Here is a 26,053-nt window from a genome sequence, read left to right as displayed (position 1 = left end):
TTTACTAGCTTTATTGTTCGTCTCCCCCAGTCCGAATGTGAGCTGCAGGAGGGCAGAGAGCTTCGTCTGTTTTGTGCCCTGATGTATCCGCCGGTACCTAGAAGGTGTCAGATAAGCATTTCTTGAAGGAACAGATGAACGAACAAATGAACACGTGGACGCGTGGGTTACTTCCGCAATCCTCTCCCGCGACCGTCTGCTGAATGATGCTCCCCTTCGTGTCTGGCCGCCAGGGGCTGAAGCCAGTGTCCAAGGCCACTTTGGCCAAGCCTGACATAGACGTGGACCCCTCAGGGGAGGTGGGGCTGAGTGGCAGCAGAGGCTCCGAGCCCAGGCAGCCCTACCACCAGGCAGATCCAGTGGGGACAGTGTCCTCCAGTGGCCACAGGAGTGCGTGTGAGCACAGGTGCCTCTTGCCTCCATAAGCAAGGATCTGGTTTACCCTCCAGCCCTTTAATTCTGTTTCTCATTTCTGCCCTCCCGCCTTTTCTCTGACCCCTCTCCCCTGCCAAAGGAGGCAGTTTTCAGAGCTGTGAAGAAACTTCCTCAGATGAAGCAATTTGTCCCTCAGAGACAGAGAGAGACACACACACACACACACACACACAACCGGGTGAGAGGGAGCTGAGACCGAAATACAGCAAAATAGAAATACAGCAAAATAGCCCGAAAGGGAAGATGCAGGAGTACTGGGAGATCCCACCCCGTCTCCTCAAGGACTCACGACCTACTTAAAGGGACACCGGCAATATTTTGGTAAGAAGGGTCAACAGCACTGTTAAAATGCAGAAGTGAGTGCTCTCGGCAGGCAAGGACGACAGACGGGGCTGCAGGGGACAAAAACGGGCCCAAGGACTGGCTGCGACTCACCCTCCTGCTGGCCCTTCTGCCTCTCTCCACCGGGGGGCCCTTGCCCTGGTGGACAGCCTGCTTGGGGACGCCCCTCTGCCCGTGGCTGCAGCCTGGCCCCGTGACGAGCCTTCACGTCTGCCGCCGGCGGCCCTGCCAGCTCTCCTCTCGCCAGTGCGCAGGCCAGGGCAGGGCGGCCCTCCCTCGCTGCCGGGCCCCATCAAGTTCTCCCCGAGCCCTCCCGCGTCTCCTCACCTGGCAGCAGGATTCAGACACGAGCCCCACCCAACTACAGATGCAGGACGGCCCTGAGCGGGCATACTGCCCACCCGGCGGGGCGGGCGAGGCTCCTGTCGCAGAAGGCTTCCCTTCCCCAGTCACTACCCAGATGGAAGCAGGTGGCCTTAGACGAGGACCGGGAGGTGACACCGCCTGGGCTTTTATTGCCGAGTCTGTAATTTACAGTCGAGGAGACAGCTGACAGACAGGCAATGGTGCCTATCAATGTGCACTTCCGCTGAAGGAGCGCCGGCCCCCTCCCACCCATTCCCGTCGCCCCTCCACTGGGGGTGGCCGGGGAGCCAGCGGTTCACAGGGACAAGGGACCCATGACGACTCCTGTTTGCACGGGGATCGACCCCTACAAAACACACCGTGCTCCAGCCGCAGGCAATGTAAAAAGACCTTTTTCCTCTGAAGAGCTGCCAGCATCTCACACATTATCCTTTCAGTTTGGCAGCCCGGGTAGAGAGGCTTTGCTGTCAGTCGGTGATGAACCAGAGAAGTAGCCTGGAAAAGCTTTTGGCGCAAGTGCATTTATCACAGCAGACGCCACCTCCGGGGAAAGCTTTCCTCTCACGAGTTCCCAATCCTGGCTGTGCCTCAAATCACCAGAGGAGCCTTAAAGAAGCCCGATGTTCAGACTGGGCCCCAGACCAAGGAGGGCAGGACCCGGGTGTTGATGTCCGGCAGGTCTTTGGGGGACTTCAAGGTTGAGAACCACTGGTCAAAACAGCTGCTATTTGACATTTTAAGATGTCTTCGTGTTGAACGTGACCCACACCTGCACTATTTACAACTCTGCATGGATTCACCTGCCAGCTCTCCACGTGGTAAATCATCCCACTTGCCACTTTCCTGTGTAGAGAGAGGCAGACTCTTTTTCTGGTTAACTGGGCTGTGGATTAGCAACAAGCTGACGCTTCTTTCCAGCTCTCTTCTTTGCTGCTGACCTGAGCTGACAAGAGTGTGTTCTTCCATCCCCAGCGGCTCCCTGCCAGAGCCTGGACCGGCGGGGTCCCAAACTTGCCCTCTGATTTGGTTCAGACAGGGAAGGGGTCCTGGGTGTAGCCTCACCTGCGGGACTCACCGTGTTCATCGTGCCAGAGGAACAGCATCGAGGGCCATGAAATCATCTGTAAACTCCTCAACGTGAAGCAGCCGCACCAGCTTCTAGGGCTCCACCCATCACCACCTGTTGGTCACATCACCAGAGTCTCCTGCGCTAAGAGGAGACTCCAAACGTGGGAGGCCTCCTGCAGTGACAGCACGTCATACGTCTCAGCCCATGAGTCAGGTCTGCTCCCAAGAGGGAAATGACCAGGCCAGCATCCCAGGGACTAAGAGCAGAGGCACAGACTGCTAAGGAAAGGTACTTTTTTTGCTTTGAAAAATCAGTCTAAGAAGTTAACCTATTTGGATACCAAACTGTATCTAAAGTAAAATCTCAACTCTCCCCCCGTCCCCAAAATAAAATAACATTAATAAAAACAGAAATTTTAAGGAAATATGCCGAAACAGTAACAAGGGTTCCCTCTGGTGGTGAGATGGGTGACTTCCACCTCCAACGCGTTTTTTCTACTTCACTCTTTACTTTCTAGAATGTGCATTACCACCTTTAAAATCAGAAAGCAAACACAACAAACTTCCAAAAGTTAATCAACTATTTAGAAGCTAAAGTGATCTAATAATCAAACACTCTAAAATTCAACAGAATAAACCTTCTCGAACCACCTTCTCCTCTAATTCTAGCCGTGGAAGGAGTCCACCCATAAAGTGTCTGTACTTTCACACAAGTATTCCAAGGGGGTGATTTACTGATTTTCACACTAGGTAACATTGAACTGTTCCAGTCTCAGAAACTCATCAAAAAGAGAATTTAGTCTATTAAAATGTTCACATATCTGAGGTAAAAATGTGTGCTAAATACAACAGCCAACATATTTCTGGAGAAAATTGGTCCACGCGTATCTTCTGTTACAGAAATCCATTTTCTAGTGTCCGTCAGGCTCCGTCTGATTCCACTGGTCTCAGGTGTGTTTGGTCTCGCCCCTCTCTGGGCACACGGGGGTCCCCAGACCTAGCAGCCTTCAGGCACATGACAGGTCTCATCAGGGGTCCAGACCTTGGGGACCTTCTTTGTGCTCACTGAGTCTCGGCCGCTTAAGCTCCGGGGGACTGACCTGAAGGTCTCCAGGCATCTCTAAGATGTGAGCACACACAGGGTGGACAAGTGAGTGAAGATGTCTTTAAGTTAAGAGCTGACGTTTACAAACTGAATTTCATGCGCAGACAAGGAACTGAACTGCCTGGCCAGGTCCTCTATGAATCTAAGGAGAAGGTCTACCCCAGTGGTTCTCAACCCGGGGCGACTGTGCCTCTCGAGGGACAGTGGGCAGTGTCTGATGACATTTTAGAGCGTCACAAGTCGGGGCAGGGGATGGGTACCAGCACCCAGGGGCACTGCTAATCATCCTGCACCCACAGCGCAGCCCCAGAGCGAGGAATGACCTGCCCAGATGCCAACACTGCCGAGGCTGAGAACCAGCCCGGCTCTACCCATCTCCCAAATCCACCGTCTGCCTAGCAGGGAGCGCCTTGGCGGGAGGGTGGGCTCCTGGATGAGAATACACACGCAATCAGTGGGTTTAAACGACAGGCCTGGTAAGATGCATCCTTGCTTTCTCAGAACTGACTTCAAGTTAGGTGGTGCTCATTTCCCAAAGAGATGGTATTCTATCTTTAATTATACTAAACCAGTAACAGTATCACTTACCTGATTGAATTTCTTCTGTGGAAGGGCTGGAAATTACGCTGGTTGGTATAGAATTCAGTGGAATATCTGTCTTTAAGGGTATTAAGTTCATTCTCCTTGATTAAAAACAGAAGTAAAAGGCCATTAGTATCATCGGAATGGTTTGCCTACAATACCAAATGTCAAAGGAAACATGTAAAACTTTCAGCTCATATTATGCAAGGCATTGAATATAATGTCAATATGCCCCCTTACTTAGTAACTAAGATCAGGTATTAAGTTAAACCATCACATAAAAGTAAGAGTCAGCTTAAACCTTAACCAGTCATCTAAGTTTCAAAACCCGTGTTTTCTGAACTACCGATGACATGCTAAACACTCTGCTAGATGTTTCCTGCATAAGCCTATCAGACATGGCTTCCAGTGTGGAAAGCTCCGAAGTATAGATGGTTCTTTTTTAAAATCCACAGTCTTAATTCTCAACAACTATTTTTTTTTTAAAATTATAACTGCAAGAAGCTCGCAAGAAATTAAGAGGGGAAAAACTTCAATACCGAAAATGTTTCAAAGAACACTTTCCCACTCCCTTCCCCCACTTAAAAATAAATTTTAAAAACATTGCTAGGGAATTCCGTGGCGGCGCAGTGGTTAAGAATCCGCCTGCCAATGCAGTCGACACAGGTTCAATCCCTGGTCCAGGAAGATCCCACATGCCGCGGAGCAACTAAGCCCGTGCTCCACAACTACTGAGCCTGCAATCTAGAGCCCACGAGCCACAGCTACTGAGCTCGAGTGCCTAGAGCCTGTGCTCCGCAACAAGAGAAGCCACCGCAATGAGAAGCCCGCGCACCGCAACGAAGAGCTTGCCCCCGCTCGCCGCAACTAGAGAAAGCCCGCATGCAGCAACAAAGACCCAACGCAGCCAAAAATAAATAAATTTTCAAAAAAACATTGCTAGTCTGTAGGAAGAGATACAGAAAGAGCCCAGCATGACACCTAAACCACATTATTGATCCGCCAATGAAGTTGGGTGAACGTGGCAGAGCACTCCCCTCATCCCCCCCACCCCCGGCCCCTTCCCCAGGCCGCCTCCCAGTGTTGGGCGGTGGGCCGGGGAGAAGGCTGTGTGCAGGATCACAGGTGTCCAGGGAAGGAAGCCTGGAGGCCAGCTGCTGCCTGACGACAGGGGCCATGCTGGGCAGTTCTGTCTGCTCTGCAGTGCCAGCCGTGAGCTCGGGCGCGTTCACCAGCCAGACGGGCATGAACAGGGGAGAAAACAACAGCAGCGCCACCTGGAGGCTATTCAGACCCGAGGTGCCGCTCACCATGAGCCAGTCTGCTGGACACGCCAAAACCCCGTGGAGGAGGTGCTCCTTTGACTTCCTACCTATTGTAAGGGCCTGTTACCGTCTGGGCAGGAGAACACGGGTAAAGAACGGGGACACGCTTCCTGCCCTGGGGGGCCTGTACTCTTACTAGGGAAACAGAAGCATAAATCAAACACCTGCTATCGAATGCGACGTGTTGTGACACAGAAAAGGGCTGAAGGGACATCCAAATGGGTCTTCTGGGAGGACTCTAGTGTCACCCAGCGGAGCAGGTGTCCAGGGCGTCCCCAGAGGGTGGAGGCACAGAGGCCTCCAAAGGCAGAGCGTGCCCTGGGGACCTGACGTTCGGAGCACGTGGGACGAAGGAGAGTGAGGGGTAACCGTGCTGGATGGCAGGCTGCCACAGAGCCGGTGACGGGCCGGGCGAAGAGCCGGGACCTCACCCGACGGGGAGGAAATGGAGCCAACAGAGGTCTGTAAGCAAGGAAGCGGCACTCTCAGGTCTGATGTTAGGAAACATCTCTCTGGCAGCTGTGTGGGATTTCACCTATGAGAGGGGCTTTCGGCTTATCCTGTCTTTTGACAAGGGAAGGCAGTTTCTGTTCCCATCACAGCTCTCACCGGGGTGTTGACTTGCTCCAGGCCTGCAGTGTGTTCAGAGTGACCCTCCGGGATGGGTGGGCTTTCACATTCTGACTGCCGGGCTGCAGGGTCTTCTCCTCTGAGGGCCCTGCCAGGAAGCCTCTGGCACCGGGAGCGGTCACAGGGGTGTCCTTGGCCGCCTTGGGGGCCGGAGACTGTTTCGCCTGAGGGGGCGTTGCAGAGGGGCTGCTGGGGTCCCGGACTCTGCTGCTGGGAGTTCCCTCTCCCAGCCTGGGTCCTGGCGAAGACCCTGGGTGTGTCTGACTCTTGGTTTTCTTCGCTGTATCGGGAGTTCTCACACACACAACTGGCTTCTCTTTCAAGCGAATTCCGAGCTCATCCTTCTCGAACGTCACAAAGGAACAGTAACCATCCGTGGAAGAGATGGCCAGGAAGGCCCCGTCGCTGGACCTGCGTTCCCGAAACAGAATAGAAAGCGAGAAACTTTACCGAAGTCTACAGGCCACTCTTAGCACCCTCATCACTGGTTAGGAAATGGAAGTTCAAGCATACTCACAAGCTTTGTCTGAAGGCAAAGCCGTCAAGGGAAAAACACAGCTGAGAAAGGATCTGTGCGGGCTCCTCCCTCACGCCCTTTCCCTCCCAACCCACCCCTGCTTCGTCATCAAATTCACCGGAATAAAGGTGAGATGACTTTTTTTTTCTTTTTTTTTCCCTCCAAGATAAAAAGAAGATGAGGGCTTCCCTGGTGGCGCAGTGGTTGAGAGTCCGCCTGCCGATGCAGGGGACACGGGTTCATGCCCCAGTCCGGGAAGATCCCACATGCCGCGGAGCGGCTGGGCCCATGGGCCATGGCCGCTGAGCCTGCGTGTCCGGAGCCTGTGCTCCGCGGCGGGAGAGGCCACAACAGTGAGAGGCCCGCGTACCGCAAAAAAAAATTTTTTAATAAATAAATAAATAAATAGAAGATGAAAAGAAGATAAAGAGTGATAAAGAGCAAGAACTAGATGGTAGGTGGCCAGGCCCAGCCTGGGCCCGAGCACACAGTGGAGACAGAACTGGGAGCTCAGGGGTGCTGAGAACCCCAGGCAGAAAGGCGAGGGCAAAGTGACCCCTCAGGACGGGCACAGTTCTGGGGCCCCTCCTTGTCTGTGCAGCAGGGGCCCGCGTGTGTGGGCTTCCTCCCGGAGGGCCTGGCGAGTCCCCACAACACCAGGGACCCCGGGCCTCCCCTTGGTTTATGAGAATTAGATGAACCACATCACAGTCTGCACGGCATCAACACCCACTGCAGTCACAACAGGAAGCAGTACTTTAGCAAGTTAGAAACAGCTTTCCTTTTTACGTTGATTCCTTTAAATAAACTGGTAAATAAGGGCCAAAAAAGCCAACTGTAGGATGAAATGCTCCCTGACCCGAGGGGCAACTCCAGGGGAATGTACGCTGTCTCCCCCATCCACTCACCAGGAAATATCACTCAGGGTGTGGTAATGTATGTTAGACACGTAACCAAACGGGAACAGCTGCTGGGTGTCGTACAAAAGCACAGAGTCTTCAGAAGCCACAGCAAACACCAAGCGGTAGGGCAGGCTCACCAGCTCCACACCTGGCTCTGGTGATGGGCGAAATCAGGAACAGAAAGTCAAACAAGCAAAAGCAAAGTTCCCAAAGAAAACAAATTTTCCCCAAAAGCCCTCTCCCCAGGGACGTAAGTGATGTAACTTTACTAAATGCTTTATGGAAGAATTCAGTTTTTGTATTATTTTATATAGGAATATAAGAATTAAGGAGACCCATGCAGGAACCAATGAGGACACTGTGTTATGATTCAACACTCATGAGCACCTGCGGTTCAAAAAGAAGAGAAGAGGGCTTCCCTGGTGGCGCAGTGGTTGAGAGTCCGCCTGCCGATGCAGGGGACGCGGGTTCCTGCCCCCGTCCGGGAAGATCCCACATGCCGCAGAGCGGCTGGGCCCGTGAGCCATGGCCGCTGAGCCTGCGCGTCCGGAGCCTGTGCTCCGCAACGGGAGAGGCCGCAGCAGTGAGAGGACCGCATAGTGCAAAAGAATAAAATAAAATAAAATTTAAAAAAAAAGAAGAGAAGAAAAAGTTGTGTGAATGAGGCAAGTCACCCTGAGGGGTCACCGCCTGATAAGGAAACATCAGGGTCACGTAGAAGCATCTCATGAAGTGATGTTTTAATGCTGTCAAGTTAATCATAGTCATTCACATAAAGGATTAGAAACTTAAAAACAGCTTCTGCGTCCGGCCATGGAGTAACAGAGACCTGACCGACCCTTCACCTGAAACAATTAAAATACCAGGCAAAATACTGAAACGGGTTTTTTTTAAGACACTATCCATTAGGCCATGAAGAACAGCAATCCCTCAGAGACAGGAAGCGAGAGAGGTGAGCCCTACGATCACCTCCGTTTACTGCCTGGAGTTTCCAGGCCCAGCAGAGGTGGAGGGAACGCAGGCGGCGCCTGGCAGACGCCCTAAGCTGGGAGGCCAGGAGGCCCAGGCGACTGGAGCGCACGGGTGGAGGGGCGGAGCCAGAGCCCCAGGGGCCTCGAGACTTCAGCTGAGTGCTGACCAGTGCCGCACGCGGGAAAACTAGCCAGGGCAGGAGCGAGGGCCACGGGAAAGAGAGAGCCGTCCCTAAGGAAACCGTAAGCAAAATGAAAAGACTATTTGCGTGGGAGAAAATATTTGTAAATGATGTGACCAACAAGGGCTTAATTTCCAAAATATATAAACAGCTCATAACAACTCAACAACAACAAAAAACAACCAACCCTATCCAAAAATGGGCAGAAGACCTAACAGACATTTCTCCAGAGAAGACATACAAATGGCCAACAGGCACATGAAAAGATGCTCAACATCGCCAATTATTAGAGAAATGCAAATCAACACTACAATGAGGTACCACCTCACACCGGTCAGAATGGCCATCATCAAAAAATCTACAAACAATAAATGCTGGAGAGGGTGTGGAGAAAAGAGAACCCTCCTACACTGTTGGTGGGAATGTAAGTTGGTACAGCCACTACGGAAAACAGTATGGAGGTTCCTCAAAAAACTAAAAATAGAACTACCATATGATCCAGCAATCCCACTCCTGGGCATATACCCTGAGAAAACCATAATTCAAAAAGATGCATGCACCCCTATGTTCATAGCAGCACTATTCACAATAGCCAAGACACGGAAACAATCTACATGTCCACTGACAGATGAATGGATAAAGAAGATGTGCCACACACACACACACACACACACACACACACACACACACACACAATGGAATACTACTCAACCATAAAAAAGAACAAAATAATGCCATTTGCAGCAACATGGGTGCAACTAGAGATTATCACACTAAGTAAAGTCAGAAAGAGAAAGACAGATACCATATGATATCACTTATATGTGGAATCTAAAATATGACACAAATGAACCTATCAGTGAAACAGATACAGAATCACGGACATAGAGAACAGACTGGTGGTTCCCAAGGGGGAGGGGGTCGGGGAGGGATGGAGTGGGAGACTGGAGTTAGCAGATGTAAGCTTTTTTATATAGAATGAATAAACAACAAGGTCCTACGTATAGCACAGAGAACTATGTTCAATATCCTATGATAAACCATAACAGAAAAGAATATTAAAAAAGAATGTATAACTGAATCACTTTGCTGTACAGCAGTAATTAACTTGACACTGTAAATCAACTATACTTCAAAAAAATTAATTTTTTTAAATAAAAGAGCCACCCCTGAAGCTCACACAAGGCTAGAAACAGCACATGTTCCCACCAGCCAGAGTGGAAAACCGCCCACTTCATGGGCATCAATTAGAGCATCCAGGCGGCTCTGCCACCGTAGTGAAGAGATTAGCCCTAGACTAAATGCCCCTGTGATCCCACCTGACAAAGCCTAACAGCAAGACCCCCAAGACGCAAAGTGTTTCCAAGCAACCTCACTGCATCCCAGAATAAAGCTCAAGGATATTTATAAGGATGAAAATATATCCGGCATCCACTAAGGTAAAATCCACAATGTCTAATAGAAAATTATCAGATGGACTTCCCTGGTGGCGCAGTGCTTAGGAATCCGCCTGCCAATGCAGGGGACACGGGTTCGATCCCCGTTCCGGGAAGATTCCACATGCCGTGGAGCAACTAAGCCCGTGTGCCACAGCTACTGAGCCTGCGCTCTAGAGCCCATGAGCCACGACTACTGAAGCCCACGCGCCTAGACCCCGTGCCCCGCAAAAAGAGAAGCCACCGCAATGAGAAGCCTGCGAACAGCAACGAAGAGTAGCCCCCACTCGATGCAACTAGAGAAAGCCCGCGTGCAGCAACAAAGACCCAATGCAGCCAAAAATAAATAAATTAATTTTTAAAAAATTATCAGGCATTCCAAGAAGCAGAAAAATATGACCCATAATGAGGAAGAAAAAATCAATCAAAACCAATCCTTTGTACACAAAGCCATTAAAAGAGTTATTGTAACAAGTGTATTCCACGTGTTCAAGATGCAAGAGGGAAGGTGTAAAGCAGAGGTACGTGAGGAAGACCCAAGTTGAACTCTAGAAGTTCTAGACTACACCGTCACAGATAGAAAATACACTGGATGGCACCAAGGGCAGGTGACACGGAAGAGCAGTGAACTCAAAACAAGCTGTAGAAACCATCCACAGAGAGGAAAGAAACAAGTAACAGAGCATCAATAAGCCATGGGTAACTTCAAACAGTCTAATACGTGTGTAGCTGGAGCCCCTGAAGAAGAGGAGAGAGAGGGGGGATGACAGAAAAAGTATCTGAAGAAATAACTGGCGAAGTTCTCCAAATTTGATGAAAACTATAAACTCATAAATCTAAGAAGTTCAATGAACCCCAAGCACAAGAAACATAAAGAAAACGGCAGCAGGCACACCGTAATCAGATTGCTGAAAGCCAACTGATAAAAGAGAAAAATCTCAAAAGCAGCCGGAGGCGGAAAAACAGTGAAACAAAAATCCAATTCATATAATTTTTCCATAATTTTCACTGCATAGGAAATCAATAATAAATGACATTCAACCTGCTTCAGTAGAGAAACAAAGCTAGTATTTTTAGCCCTTTAAAGTTGCTTGCAGCAAAGAAAGTGTATTCTAGACAACGCAAAACCTGACACGTATTTTGATAACATCAGTCTTTGCTCTCAAGACTGACCAAACTGAACCAACCCACATACTCACCTCTTCCCACCCACCCTGGTGACCTGCCTCAGAGACGTGACACACCCCTGTGGCTCTAAGGTACCTGCTTCCACCACTGGCCTCAGCTCAAAGTAGACGGGGCAGCAGCGGACAGCGAGCGTCGCCTTCCCAGGACACGGAAGATGGGCGATAGGCCTGCAAGATGAATCGCGGTTTTGCAAAAAAGCACCGTCACTCAACAAAAGCAAAAAGAAAGGGTAAATAAACATTTCAGATATTTCTTCAATTGCATACCTTTTAAGATTTTTCCTGGAGAAAACATAAGTTGTATTTGTTACGTTTTCACCCGACTCCACACATCCAGCTGGGGAAGCAGCAGAGGAAGGCAAGGCCGTGTTATTAAACTGTCCGTCAGCAAAGACGCGTAAGCATCACTTCTGGTTTGTAAAAGATTCTCCCCGGAACATTATTACCTGGACAATGTTTCTGTGACTGAGGACAGATGCAAACACCCTGTCCCTGCCTGGGCTCAGCCCTTTACTCCAGTTCTGCCCACCTGTCACCTCCCCAAGGGGCTCAGCTGCCCCAGAGCCCCTTCCAGGCCTGGGTGGGAAGAACATAAAGCAGGGAGCCCTGACCACAGCAGACCTTTGCCTGCGAATCCAGCCAATTCCTGCTAAAGTGCTATGATCAGACCCCCGGCTCTCTGTCCCCTGGATTGACCTCAGTTGCCACCCAAAACCTGAGACTCAGGCCTTTTCCCATCAGCCTGATGGAGCCCAAAGGCTGCCAGGAGACCAGCCCTCTGCTGACATCTCCAGCCCCTGCAGAAGCTGCCTTTGCCCTGGGGAGCAGCCCACATCTGAGAGCCCTTCTACACTCACCTCAGGCTGTACTCAAAACCAGGTCAGATCCTGTTGGAGAATGACCATCACACACAGTTGCTCTTGGGAACATCTCCCTGTTTTACATTAACATTTCCTCACACACACACACACACACACACACACACACACACACACACACACACACATATGTAATCTTCCATGTGACCATTTCATACCCGCTGGGTGGGAGGCAGCAGACACAGCCAGTAGTCTTTCTTCTCTCTTCCCATCTCACCCCATCCTTCCATCCCCAAGTAATCCATTCTAACAAACCATCAGTCATTCTATATTTCCCCCATGCTCACATAACTGTTCCAACCAGTTATAACTCAATCGCTTGTATATTCATATGGTGGGTTTTTTAAATCTATTTTACAAAATGGGGTATTATTTATACTTTTGCTCATTTTGCTTTTCTCAGTCAATTACTCATGACAGTTAACCTGCGTGACACTAATGCATCCTTTCTTCAGTAGCTACCTACTATGCACTGGTCTGAAAATACCGTAATTTATTCACCCATTCTCTGTTAACGAGTATTGTTTTGTTTTTGTTTTTTTACAACTAAGAGCCATGCTTGGACTTCCCTGGTGGTGCAGTGGTTAAGAATCCGCCTGCCAATGCAGGGGACACAGGTTTGAGCCCTGGTCCAGGAAGATCCCACATGCTGCAGAGCAACTAAGCCCGTGTGCCATAACTACTTAGCCTGCACTCTAGAGCCCGCGAGCCACGGCTGCTGAGCCCATGCGCCACAACTACTGAAGCCTGCGCACCTAGAGCCCGTGCTCCGCAACAGGAGAGGCCACTGCAATGAGAGGCCCACACACCACAGCGAAGAGTAGCCCCTGCTCGCCACAGCTACAGAAAGCCTGTGTGCAGCAACGAAGACCAAACACAGCCAAAAATAAATAAATAAAATAATTAATTTAAAAAAAGAGAAAGTGTCATTAAAAAAAAAAAGCTATGCTTGCAATAAACATCCTTGGACATACACTCTTCTGTACTGTTTTCATTTCTTAAGGAAGTGAATGTCAGACAACGGGCGGATTGGCTGAAGAGTACGTGCATTAAACGGTTACCAGACTGCCTTCCCAAAAGGCTCTAACAATCCACACTCTCTCCAGCAACAGCCATACACATGCCCATCAGCGACAGATATTTTCACTTTTTTCCAGCCTGAAATGAATAAAAGGATACCTACTGATGTCACGTTAACTTGCGTTGCCTTGACTGTCGGGTTTCCGAACACCTCCCCGTGTGTGCCAGTTTTGCACCAGATTTGCTCTTCTATGAGCCGCCTTGTTGTACCTTTCTCTCGTTTTTCTCTTTTGGGTTTTTCTCCTTTTGTCTTTTTGTTCTTCTTGCCAATTTGGAAGAGCCATCGTATATGATACTTGTCAGCGCTCTCTTTTCTGTACCATAACCATTATTTTCCAGTCCCATCGTACGACTACTGATTTTGCTTACTGCGTCTTTTGCCATACAAAAGCTCTACATTCAAATACAGCAAAGTAGGTCTATCATTTAAGAGCTGCTGGGTTTCCAGTCTTAGTTTGGTCTTCCCCAGTCCTAGAATGTCCTCCTAGATTTTCTTGCAAGAGTTTTATATTTTTACCATTTTTAAGTATTGAATTCACCTGCAGTTTATTTTATTTATTTATTTTTAAAATATATTTATTTTATTTATTTATTTTTGGCTGCACTGGGTCTTTGTTCCTGCGCATGGGCTTTCTCTAGTTGTGGTGAGCGGGGGCTACTCTTCACTGTGGTGCGCGGGCTTCTTATTGCAGTGGCTTCTCTTGTTGTGGAGCACGGGCTCTAGGTGTGTGGGCTTCAGTAGTTGTGGCACGCGGGCTCAGTAGTTGTGGCTCGCAGGCTCTAGAGTGAAGGCTCAGTAGTTGTGGTGCACAGGCTTAGTTGGTCCACGGCATGTGGGATCTTCCCAGACCAGGGCTCAAACCCGTGTCCCCTGCATTGGCAGGCGGATTCTTAACCATTGCGCCACCAAGGAAGCCCACCTTATCCATCTGATAAGCTAAGAGTCCAATTTAATTTTTTTCCAGACAGCTGGACACTCCAGAACTATTCACTCAATAATCCATTCTTCCCACTGAAATACCACTCAGGTCACCTATTAAATTCCCTTTTATCCCAGAATCTATTTCTGGATTCTCTGTTCTGATCCACTAAGCTATTGTTTATTCCTATACCAATACCATACTGATTTGATAACAATAGCACTACAGAATCTCTGACATTTAGACAGGAAAATGCCTGCTCAAGTATTATTCTTATCTTTCATACTTTTTTACTATTCCTTGCATTTACTCTCCTAAACAAATCCGAGATGTCATCCAATTAAAAAACCAAAAAACCGAAACAAACCAACAACAAAAAAAACCTTAAATGGGATCCTAATTGGAAATCAATTATCATGTTAATTTTTAGAACACGAAATCTCTCTATTTGTTCAGAACTTGTTTTATAACCATCAATAAGACCTTCTAGTCTTCTTCATAAAGGCTCTATGCCTTATTAAATTTTTTCCTATGCATTTCCACGTCTTCTGCGTTTTGCACTGTTACGAATGGAACAATTATCCTTTTCACATTTCTAAGTACTTATTCTACTGTAGCAGATACAGATTTTACGTATTTTATAATATCTAGCCACCTTATCAAATTCTTTTTTTTATTCTGAAAGTATTTTTTAAATCTCTTGGATTTTCTAGAAACACAAACCTATCACAAAGTTTTATTTCTTCCAATCTCTGTAATTTCACTTCCTGCATTTATTAATACCACCAAGAATAATAATGGTGGCAGCAGATAACCCATCTGGTACCCGATTTTAAATGAAAATATTTTGGAGCTGCCATTTAGGAAAGGACCTGCTACTGAGTTTAGTAAACAACTTTCAATATACTTAAGCAACTACTTATTCTTGGTCCTGGGACCACCCCCCCCCCGGCCAATGTCATTCCCACGTGTTCCCCAATGTCCTTTTACAGCCTAACCCACACATGTGTGTATGATTCACACACTCTTGGGGTCTCCTCTGCCCAGCCTGGCTGGGACACTTAGTGGCAAACCTGACCTGTGCCCTCCCATTTGGCCCAGCCCCGGGTCACGTCATCGTATCATACACAGGATGGTATCTGCGCCACGGAGAGCAGGGGACGGTCTCCTCTGAGACCATGTTGGCAACAGCACTGCCCTGGATCATCCTGCTGGACTCAACCTCTCACCCTCCTGCTGAAAATGACCCTGACGTGTCTTTGCTGATTCTGCTGACCTGTCAGACTTGACCACTACACTCCCACAAGTTATTCCAACCAGACCTGTCTGTGCCTAGACCCTGTCACAACAGGCTGCTTCATTATTAAGAATAAAAGTGATAAAGGCACTTTATCATTAGTTTTAGAACGATGACCTCCATATACATGTCTAGGGAAAAGGCACTCATTAAAATTTTTTTTAAGTTGAATTTGCCTAAGGGAGTATGTTTATCACTCTAGTCTAGTGGCTCCCAAACTTGTCTGTACATTAAACTCACTAGAAATCTTTTTAAAATTCCAAAACCCAGACCACACACTCCAAACCAATTAAAACACAATCTCTGGGAGTGGGACCCAGGTACCAGCACTTTTTGAAGCTACCTGGAGGTTTCAATGTGCGGACAAGTTGGGGACCACTGCTTTCATCAGAATTCCCTGAGCTGCAAAGAGCATCACAAAATCAGGAGCACAGACACCACCACCGCTGCTCTCACGCCCTTAAATCAAAAGCCTTGTTAAACACACCTGGTGTGAGGAGCAAAGATCCATCAGGAGTGAAACTAAGTCTACGAAAGAATGATTTCATGCTGTCGTCATGGAACATCCGGTAACTTCTCGCCTGCGGCACAGAGTCTAAACGTTATTCCAAACCTTCACATTCACAATAAAGGCTTACCAATTCCCATTTTTTTCTCTACACGTTGTCATTTCTTACTGACATAATAATAAATGAAACTGAAATAAATTACATATCAAATAATCACGCAAGTCTGCAAGGGCAATCACTCGTGAACTGATCTCCCATTTTTGTTAAGGAAAGCTGTGTGTGTGTGTGTGTGTGTGTGTGTGTGTCTACGTGTTTGTGTGGTTCTATACTTATTATACAAATAACCCTCTGTAAGAGCACACACCACACTGTCAACAGTGGTCTGTCTGGGGAATGAGACCGGGAAAAGGCAGGAAGGTGACTAGGAGCCCTTTGCTTGTTATCTGTGTGTTTATATTTAGAATCTCCAACCGAATGAACACTTTTTAAAAAGAAAATAGTAATCCTATCATCTTTTCAAACAACATTTCTTGAACACCTGTGTGGAACAGTTTTTGCTACCATGCACTGACACTTCATGAACAGTAAGCGTTTAATCCTCAACCAGGCAGCACTCTCCTAACTACCCAGCTGACCTCTCAGCGCCGGCCAGCTCACACAGCCCGCTCTGCCTTACGTGCTGTCCCAGGACTGGATTTGCACCTCATCTCTGCTTTGGTTTTTGTTGTTGTTGTTTGTTTGTTTTTAACTTTATTGAAGTAGAGTTGATTTACAATGCTGCGCTAACGCCTACTGTACGGCAAAGTGACTCAGTTATACATGTGTATATTCTTCTCCATATTCTTTTCCCATCTGGCTTATCGCAAGACATTGAATACAGCTCCCTGTGCTACACAGTAGGACCTTGTTGTTTATCTGCTTTGTTATAGTAACCAACTTGCTCCCTTTCACCTACTAGGATTAGAGTGCTATCTTCTTTTACCAGTTCTTTCAAAAATCAAAATCCTTTCCATTCCTGAGTACCAGCCCGATGGCCAGGGAGTCCCCCTCCATCTGCCAAGAAGGTGTATCGCCGCTGCTGGATCCACCTGCCTTCCTGTTGCCTAGTGCTGTGGTCTTCCTAGTCAGTGGTTCCTGAACCTCACTGCACCTCAGACCGTGGGGGCCCTGCCTGCTTCAAGCCAAGTGAATCACAGCTCTTGGGGTCGGGCCCAGGCACCCATATTTTTACATGCTTCCCAGGTGACTCCATAGTTCAGCCACGGTTGGAAACACTGTCCTCCACCATCACCTCTCCCCTGGCCCCCAGACGTCCCCACCTCCGTACAGGCCAGCCCAGACCACCACACTGAGACTTGGTGGTCTAAGAGGAAGTCATATTGCAGTTCAGGTGTCGGGTCCTGGAAACCAGGGGTTTAGCTACGAGCGATGGAGGAGCTCACAACTTCCTAAGTCCCAACTACAGTACGGCTAAGATGGAATGCCAAAACATTTTGTACCTCTCCTTCAGCCCCTACTCCAGACAGCATCTTTGAGACATTAAAAGCCACACGTTTCTTCAGTGTGCTGTACACCCTCAGGATCCTAAATAAAGAAGAAAAGTCTGATTTATCTCTTCTAGTAAACGAATTATGTTTCACAGAGAAACAATCTATTACCAGAACTGAAGATTGCTTCAACAACTTTTGGCCTGCAAAACCACTGACCAATGACTTTCACACTTAACTGAATGACAGAGGCAAATATTAACAACCAGAAGGATATCACTAACTAAGTGGGGAAATACGTCATCATTTCATTCTCTATTGAATGTTTCAACTTGTCAATGGACATAAACTTGTAAGCCTGGCCTTATTTTTCAGGTCTTGGGCATCTGGCTCAGTGGCCATCTGTATGACTGCAGTGAAGTTTATTTTGTGTGGAACGGTCTCGCCCTCAGGGATTTGCAGGAGTAAGGAAAGCAGCAGCAAGTAAATTGGTTGTTGGTAGTTCATATTATTCCCTGAGCTAATCAAATTGTTTCACTCCTGACCGCCTGAATAAAACACATATACCAGGGGACTTCCCTGGCGGTCCAGTGGTTAGGACTCTGTGCTTACCACTGCAGGGGGCACAGGTGCGATCCCTGGTCAGGGAACTAAGATCCCACAAGCCACTCGGCATGGCCACACAAAAAAAGAACAAAAAAAACCACGTATACCAGAAAATAAATGACATTTGGAATGTTACAGGAGATTCTATGAAAAATAAACACTTCCTTAGTGCTTTCATTCCAGCGCCATTTGAAATTCAGTTTGTTACAGTTAAAAGTAGTTGGATAAATATTATAAAGGACTATTCTGACTGGTGAGTGATATGCTTGGCATCCCTGGTTTGTTTTTTTTTAATTTTTTGTTCCAGGAACACAATTAAATTATTGTGTTTAGGGCTTCCCTGGTGGTGCAATGGTTAAGAATCCGCCTGCCAATGCAGAGGACACGGGTTCGAGCCCTGGTCCGGGAAGATCCCACATGCCGCGGAGCAACTAAGCCCATGTGCCACAACTACTGAGCCCGCACTCTAGAGCCCGTGAACCACAACTACTGAGCCCACGTGCCACAACTACTGAAGCCCACGTGCCCAGAGCCCGTGCTCCGTGACATGAGAAGTCACTGCAATGAGAAGCCCGTGCACCGCAACGAAGAGTAGCCCCCGCTAGCCGCAGCTAGAGAAAGCCCAAGTGCAATAACGGAGACCCGATGCAGCCAAAAATAAAATTATTAAAAAAATATATATTGTGTTTAAATGTACCAGTAAACACAGCAACAAGACCTCCTTTCAGAGAAGACAAAATATCTTATTTTCATATTAATTTAAATGGAGCTGTTAAAATCACTATAGCAGTAAACTCTAATCAAAAAAGTGAAATAACTATCCAACCCTACCACTAGTTATCTCTTCTTAAGTCATGTTTATAAAAGACTTTTTCTTTAAAAGTTGCCCAAGAAGTTTAATTCAAAGCTATTTCTGCATTCACTCACCCACTCAATAAAGATTTATTAAGTACTAACTTCGTGTAAGGCTCTTGTCCTAATTAGTTGCCAATTTCTTATTATGCTGTAAGAAAAGCAGTAAAACAAAATGCTTTATATGAAACGAGGAATGAAAGAATCAAAGCCAGACTGTGGCTTACATTGGTTAAGCTGTAACAAAAATACCTCTGAAGAAAATTTCAAGCAAACAGAGATGAAAACAACTTGCCAAATACTAACTTACCTGTCACAGCTCAGGGTAGCAACATACTGACCCAAAGGATCCCAGGTTACTCCTTGTACATAACTTTTATGTTCATTAAAAATTGAGATCTTTTGTCCTACGAATAAAGCACACAACACACACATTACCAAAACCCACTAATGCACAAATGGTATAAACTACAATTTAAGTATTATTCCTTTATGCCGTTCCATAATTCAGCAGTTGGTAACTTAGACTCTACGAAACTCCACGTCAGGCTCTGGGGACCAAAGATGACTTCACATGGCCCCTCCTCCCAGGGAGCTCACAGCTCCCGGTGGGGACAGACCCACCACCAGCATGCGCACTGCGACACGGCGCAGAGGAGAGGGCAGCTAACAAAGCCGGGGTGAGGTCGAGAAGGAGTGAGCTCAGAGTTTGGTTCTCCAGGTCAGGCAGGATACATGGGGCCGATGAGGAGAGAAGAAGGTATTCCGAGCAAACCCACGGGGTGAAAGTCAGTTTAGGCCACTGCAGCAGTGACAAGTAGCCGAGACTGCTGGTGTGTGCAAGACCGTCGTGTGCAAGGAAACGGTTCTGGGGGTTCATGGTGTGGCTCAGAGCAACGCTGAGCTGGGAAGTGAGCTGCATTATAAAGATGAAACTGAGGGTCGAAGAGAGCACAGAAAAGTGTCACTAGTTAGGAGGTGACAGCAGACCAGGTGAGAGACGAGGGCCTGAACCAGAGCATTGTGACTAGGGATGGGAAAAGGGCTTTGGGGGAAACATTCAGAAGATAAAATCAGTAGCACACAGAGATTACCCGGATAAAAAGAGGAGGGAGTTAGGAAGCCTTGGCCAGTCTTAAAAAAACAAAACCCAGGGAATTCCCTGGCGGTCCAGTGGTTAAGACTCCGCACTTCCACTGCAAGGGGCGGGCTCAATCCCTGGTTGGGGAACTAAAATCCTACATGCCGCATGATGAGGCCAAAAAAACCAAAAAAACAAAAGCCAAAACCTGCTTCTCTGGGGAGCGGTCTACACCCCGTCACTCGCTCTCCCGACCACTCACTCAACCCTCTGCCGTGGGCTCCCTCCCACTCCTTGCCTGCCCCACCCTGGCCCTGAAGTCGCCAGTGACCTGCCGGTGACTTTACACACTGCACATATGTCAGGCTAACTTTCCTTCCCCCTCCCCTTCTTGAAGGCCTTTAGGGGAGTCTGCTGAGATGAAGGTGGCCAGGGATGAAGAAGAAGGCTAAGGAGACCTACGGAGGTTTGGGGGAGCTGCCGGGGAGAACAGGAGTGGGATCGAACCTCACAAGCAAAAGGGGTTGGGACCCCAGGACCCCATCGGAGGCTGGTGAGGACGAATTTATAGCGGGCCAATATGCAGGGTGGCCGGTTTGTGACCAGCTGTGCTCAGCCCGGGACCAGGAGACTGTCAGTATTGTAGCACCAATCCTGGGCTGGGGTTTTCTTGGTACCGTCGGGTGAAAGAAAAGGGTCTATGTACATAAATGATCCCCTTGGAGAGCAAAGTGGAGAGAGAAAATAAGAGGTCAGATGGGCCGGCAGAGCAGGAATCGAGAGGGCTCGGGGGACCTGAGGGCTCTAGCAGGAAGCAGGGGTGCTGAGGGGCCTGAAGGAGGCGGCTTGGCAGGAGAGCAGGACGCCTGGCTATGACGTCACTGTCAGAGCACTTAAGTGACAGGCCTTCAAAGAAGCCCAGCTGCAGAACAGTGGACTGGCCGACAGGACAAGCGTGGATCAAGCAGGCGTTCTTTCTAAAGGGCCACCTTGAAGATTACGACACAGACTTTGGAGGAACTAAGGTGATGGGCAGAAGGAATCACAGCATGTGAACTTCCATAAATAAAAACGTACCGACTTTAAACAATTTTGCCCACGTTACACGTTAAGAAAAAAAAAACGATGGAGGCCTAGGACGTGGTCTTGATTTCCACGCTCCTCAAAAACCGCTCCTCCCCCCCACACCCCCTGCTACCTGCTGTGCTGTCCTGGGAGAGTTTGCCACATGCCAGCCAATGACATCTTTTTAAAACATAAGTAGGGGACTTCCCTGGTGGCCCAGTGGGTAAGACTCCGCACTCCCAAGGCAGGGGGCCCGGGTTCGATCCCTGGTCGGGGAACTAGATCCCGCATGCGTGCCGCAACTAAGACCCGGCGCAGCCAAAATAAATACGTAAATAAATAAATAAATAAATATTTTTAAAACAATAAGCGAAATCACATTAGTCTACTGCTTAAAACCCATCAACAGCACGTGGTCACACCTTGGTTACAATCTGAGACCCGACCCTGTGGCCTCGACCCACCACCCTCCAGCCTCAGGTCCCCCCTCCCTCCTGCTCCAGCCGTCCGGCGATTTCCTGCTCCTGGGACACAAGCAGCAGCTCCGGCCGCCGGGCCTCTGCACCTGCCGTTCCCATGAAATAATGCACACGGCTTGCTCCCCAGCTTCATTCCAGTCTCTGTTCAAACTCCACAAGCTCAGAGAAGCCTTCCCAGATCATCCTATCACTCCCGGACCCCTTCAGAGTGCTATCATTTGCTGGCATCATACGTTTGTGTATTCGTCTGACACCCTACTAGGACGTAGCCATTGTATTTACGCATCCTCCAGCACCTGCAAGAGTGCCCAGCCTGCTGGCAGTGTTCAAGATCGTTACAACTGGCTTCAGGGGGTGCTGATGGAGTGTCAACGGACACTGAAATTATCCAACACATGGCCAGATTTGGGAAAAAGAAGACAGTGACACTGGTCCTCCCCAGTGCCGAGTGTCTGGGATTGATGACAAAGAGCATGCCGCAAATGAGGCAAGAGAGAGGACGCTTCAGCTGGACCGCACAGAACGAAGAACATAGGCCTCTACAGCGTGGATGAAAACTGGGCTGATGCAGTGCTGACACCACAGGGGATGCCAATGCCCCTGCCTGACTCCCGACCTGGGCACTTGGGTTGCAGGAGAATCAGCAGATAAAGAAGAAAAGAGGTTTGGGAGAAGACATCAGGCTTGAGAACAGGACTGCAGGGGGTAAACGTGGTCAGGCGCCAGCCACCACTGGCTTTTGGCATTTCACTGCTATTTTCATCCTCCGGTAACTTCTCACATGTTTATTGTCCCCTCAACCAGTGAACAGGTTATTTCAAAGCAGTGAGGTGTCCTTGGCTTGCCTTGATGTCCCGAAACGGAAACCTGATCCCACCGACCCCAACATCGAGCATGCAATGCCTCACTGATTATGACTTGCTAACTTCCTGAGATCCTAAGTTCCAGGACGGCAGGGATCAGCCGTGTGCCGCCCCGCCGGCCTCGTCATGTCTGCACCCCCAGGCGTGTGCGATCTACCTTGCTTTGGCACCAGCAACTCATGACACCACTGCTAAGCCTCATACATTCTGACTGGGCCCTTAAAAATGCGGTGGATCCATGGCATATGGGGCTAATCCCTAACCTGTCCTGCCAAACACCTATTCCAGTTCACTAAAAAAACTCCTCTGAAGCCTTTAAAGGTTCGGCTTTTTAGACACTTAGAATAGTCCTTCCCCCGATAATAACAAAAACATATCAGCTACCTTTACTGACATCCCATATGATGGCCGTGTTATCCACAGAGGCAGAAGCCATTAAATTCCCATCGGTTGCCCAGCAAATATCATACACATCTTCTAAGTGGCCCCTAGAATCCAAAGAGGAGAAAAAGCAATTCTTGTCTCAAGGAGAGAAAAAACTGTCAAAAATTTAAAAGCAAATTCAGGGACCATACATTACAGTGGGACTTTAGGAATTTCCACTAGAGCTATATTAGCTATAGCTATAAACTACTACCTTCAAGGATATTTGTATCTTTAAAATTGATTCAAGTTTACTAAGGAAAATTTTATAAGACAAACTAAGAAAATCCATTTTAATCATATTTTTATCTTTTAAACTATGCCCGTATCACTGTCTTGCATAAGTAAAAGTTTTAAGTGAGATATAAAAGTCAAAATGCGGGCTTCCCTGGTGGCGCAGTGGTTGGGAGTCTGCCTGCCGATGCAGGGGACGCGGGTTCGTGCCCCGGTCTGGGAAGATCCCACATGCCGCGGAGCGGCTGGGCCCATGAGCCATGGCCGCTGAGACTGCGCGTCTGGAGCCTGTGCTCCGCAACAGGAGAGGCCACAACAGTGAGAGGCCCGCGTACCGCAAAAAAAAAAAAAAAAAAAAAAAGTCAAAATGCACATCAGCTTAATGCATCCAGGTCGTAAGGATAAATCCCTCCCAGGCCCCTCCCGAGGTTACCTCAGGGTTTTTACGACAGTCCAGTTCTCCTTGTTCAGCTGAGCCTCATCCTCCTCCTGAAAAGCGATCTGTTCTGGTTCCTTGTTATCATTCACCTTCCACAGAAGAATGACAGCATCTGTGGAGCGAGTCAGTTAAAGATAAGCCACACTTTACAAAGCATGGCTCCTTCACTTCTGGATTTTTAGGGTATTAAATAATATCTATGTTGTTCAATAGACACTATGGCCACAAGGATTTACTTCTAAGAATTGGGGCAGGAAAAGCAAATTTGCCTTCCGAACAAAAACTCCAAAATCAAACTCATACCAGATCAGAGCTATACAAGGTCTCCTTAAACAGAAGTGTCCCCAGGCCAGCAAAACACTACTGCAAAGCAACTGACTACATTAACAAATCCACGGGCATAACCTGTAAGCGGCCGAATAAGGAAACAACAGAGGCACCAACGCAAGGGTTGGCAAATCATTCCTAGCTGTGTAACCTACGGCCAGTCACTTCCCATCTTGATGCCTCGGTCTCCTCACCCATAAAATGAGAAGGATAACAGTGTCTAGCTCATCAGCTACCGTGAGCATCAAATGAGGCAAATGCATGAAGCACTTACCCCACGATGCCCGGCACATGGTAAGCCCGTGCACGTGTCAGCTGTTAACACCATGGACGTGTCAGATACCTTAGCGTGATGTCACCAATTGTCTGAGTCCTCTAGCTCCCCATGTTCTGACGCCACGCTCACCACATAACCTTCTGACCAAGACGTGGCTTCCCTTCGAGGAATGCCCGAAGGAGGAGAGTGAAGGAGCCGGTGGTGTGGACACACACGTTCTCTCTCTAAATTAACTGGAATCCGGGGAGCTTGGCTGAGATGAGACTGGCCCTGACGGACCGGCACTCTCCATGTGCCGACTGACGGATGACAGGTTTCCGGGCCCTCGAGGCCAAAGGACCTGGGCTGCCCTGTGCGGCCTCACAGAGGACGGCCCGCCAGCCTCCCCACTGCCCCCTGTGCTGCTGCCACTCCCCACCCCCTCCCTCGACGGAAACACTGGACATCAGGGCACTGAATTCAACAAGGCTTCTTTCCCTCCTTCTTCAGACGACATCTGAGATTTCTTCTTTCTTTTTATTCTGACTTCTAGACTATCTTAGTTTTAGAGCATGATAAAAAGATTTACTTCTTCTGTATCATTTGATGCCGTTTAAGCACAAGCAGAAAGGGAATTTCCTGGCGGTCCAGTGATTAGGACTCCGCGCTTCCACTGCAGGGAGCATGGGCTCAATCCCCGGTTGGGGGACTAAGATTCTGCATGCCGCATGGCGCAGGCAGAAAATATGAATCAATCTACTCCCACCAAAGAAACATAATTTAGAGGGCTGTTTAGACTATACTCCCTAAGCCAATTAATTCGTTAATTACACAGAGACATGGAACTGACTGTGATCACTTACAGATGCTAAACTGACAGCCAAACAAGGCCAGGCCAGTTGCCTTGGGACTTAGAATGGTAAGCACCTACCTACTTGTCTCCGATCAGCCCAGTGGGAGCAAGTGGGAAAGCGGCCGTTTTCAAACAGGTCTTCTCTGTTTAAGCTTTGCATCCTCCACCCCTTCACACTCCCCACAACATTATTTTACTAAACTATCTAAATGACAGATTGAGAGGGTCAAGCGACCTCTAAAATAACAAAGTATGTCTAGCTCGAATCTCATTCTTCAATATGAGACACATGGGTACCTGGTTTCTGAAGAATCTTGAAGTACAATACTCACCATCCCCTCCGGATGCTAAAACTTCCCCACTTGGAGAAAAACGCACGACATTGACAGCTTTGGTATGGCGAACAAGACTGGACAAAAATTCAACGATGGCCTTTCCATCTGGTCCTTTTTCTACCTTCCAGATCTGCTGATACGAACACATTCATTCAGAGAAACGTATAGCGAGCACGCACCGTACTGTACCGACGAAAACATCACTACGCTGATTTTCAGAAAGAAAATTTAGTCTTTCTTCTGAAATGTAAGAGGAAGGAACTCCTATCTGAAACATAAACCTACAGTCCCATTGCCTCCCACCTCTTTCTTGTGCAAACTGTTTCCCAGGAGGAAACTGGCTCGGGGTTCTACAGCAATGGGCATCCTGGGCATCCGGTGACATCACTCTAGGTAACAGGACCCCAGGAAGAAAGGTGCTCTCCTTTGCTTTCGTTGTTGACTCAAGGACCTGAGAATTTAGCCCTCTGGGCTACATAACTAAGTAGTGTGTGTCTGTTGACACTCATTATAAATAGAAGAGTGGAGAATGCTGCTTCAATAGTGCTTCCCTGGGCCTTTCTGCCTCGGCCCCATTTACCCTGACAGCGGTGTCCACCCCCGCGGAGGCCAGCCTGTGGATCCTCCCGGCGGCTCCGTGCTGGAAGTCCAGGCTGTACACTGGCTCCTTGTTATGCCAGGCGATCTCACAAGTGATGACTTTCATCCTCCTGAGTCTTCAAGGGGCAGAATACCGTTCCTCGGGGACCGTTCTTTCTCCAAAGACAGAGGAAAGCTGAAAATCGTCGGTAATGAGGTGAATATTATAGCAGGATCGATGTACTGAGCGCTGAGTAGGAGCCAGGAACTCTGCTAACCGTTAAAAACGCACGCTGCGTTGGGAGAGGATGTTACTGTTGACGTCTGACGTTAACACCTAGCAAGTTTCACCTAAAATGGTTCGCTGAGTCGTGGCTGTTCAGTTTATTCTCCTGCTACCGCCGGAAAAGCAAAATGGGACACCCGGGCAGAGGAAATCAAC

At 48.3% G+C, this 26,053-nt stretch overlaps 1 protein-coding gene across 1 annotated transcript; it reads right to left on the bottom strand.

Annotated features, from left to right (window-relative positions):
* Positions 1 to 3,239: 3,239 nt before the first annotated feature.
* On the bottom strand, positions 3,240 to 25,738 carry CHAF1B (chromatin assembly factor 1 subunit B). The gene is made up of 13 exons (XM_065876947.1): positions 25,613 to 25,738; positions 25,030 to 25,162; positions 23,256 to 23,373; positions 22,550 to 22,653; positions 18,988 to 19,084; positions 17,232 to 17,316; positions 15,711 to 15,804; positions 11,316 to 11,385; positions 11,125 to 11,216; positions 7,279 to 7,420; positions 5,833 to 6,264; positions 3,905 to 3,999; positions 3,240 to 3,331 (listed from the first exon to the last, which is right to left on the bottom strand). Exons 1-13 carry the CDS (start codon positions 25,736 to 25,738, stop codon positions 3,240 to 3,242), a joined length of 1,680 nt encoding a protein of 559 aa, XP_065733019.1.
* Between the last annotated feature and the right edge of the window lie 315 nt (positions 25,739 to 26,053).

The sequence above is a fragment of the Phocoena phocoena genome, chromosome 4 (assembly GCF_963924675.1).
Source record: "Phocoena phocoena chromosome 4, mPhoPho1.1, whole genome shotgun sequence".
NCBI lineage: Eukaryota > Metazoa > Chordata > Mammalia > Artiodactyla > Phocoenidae > Phocoena > Phocoena phocoena.
Note: the sequence above shows the minus strand (reverse complement) of the source record. Positions and strands in the feature narration are given on the sequence as shown.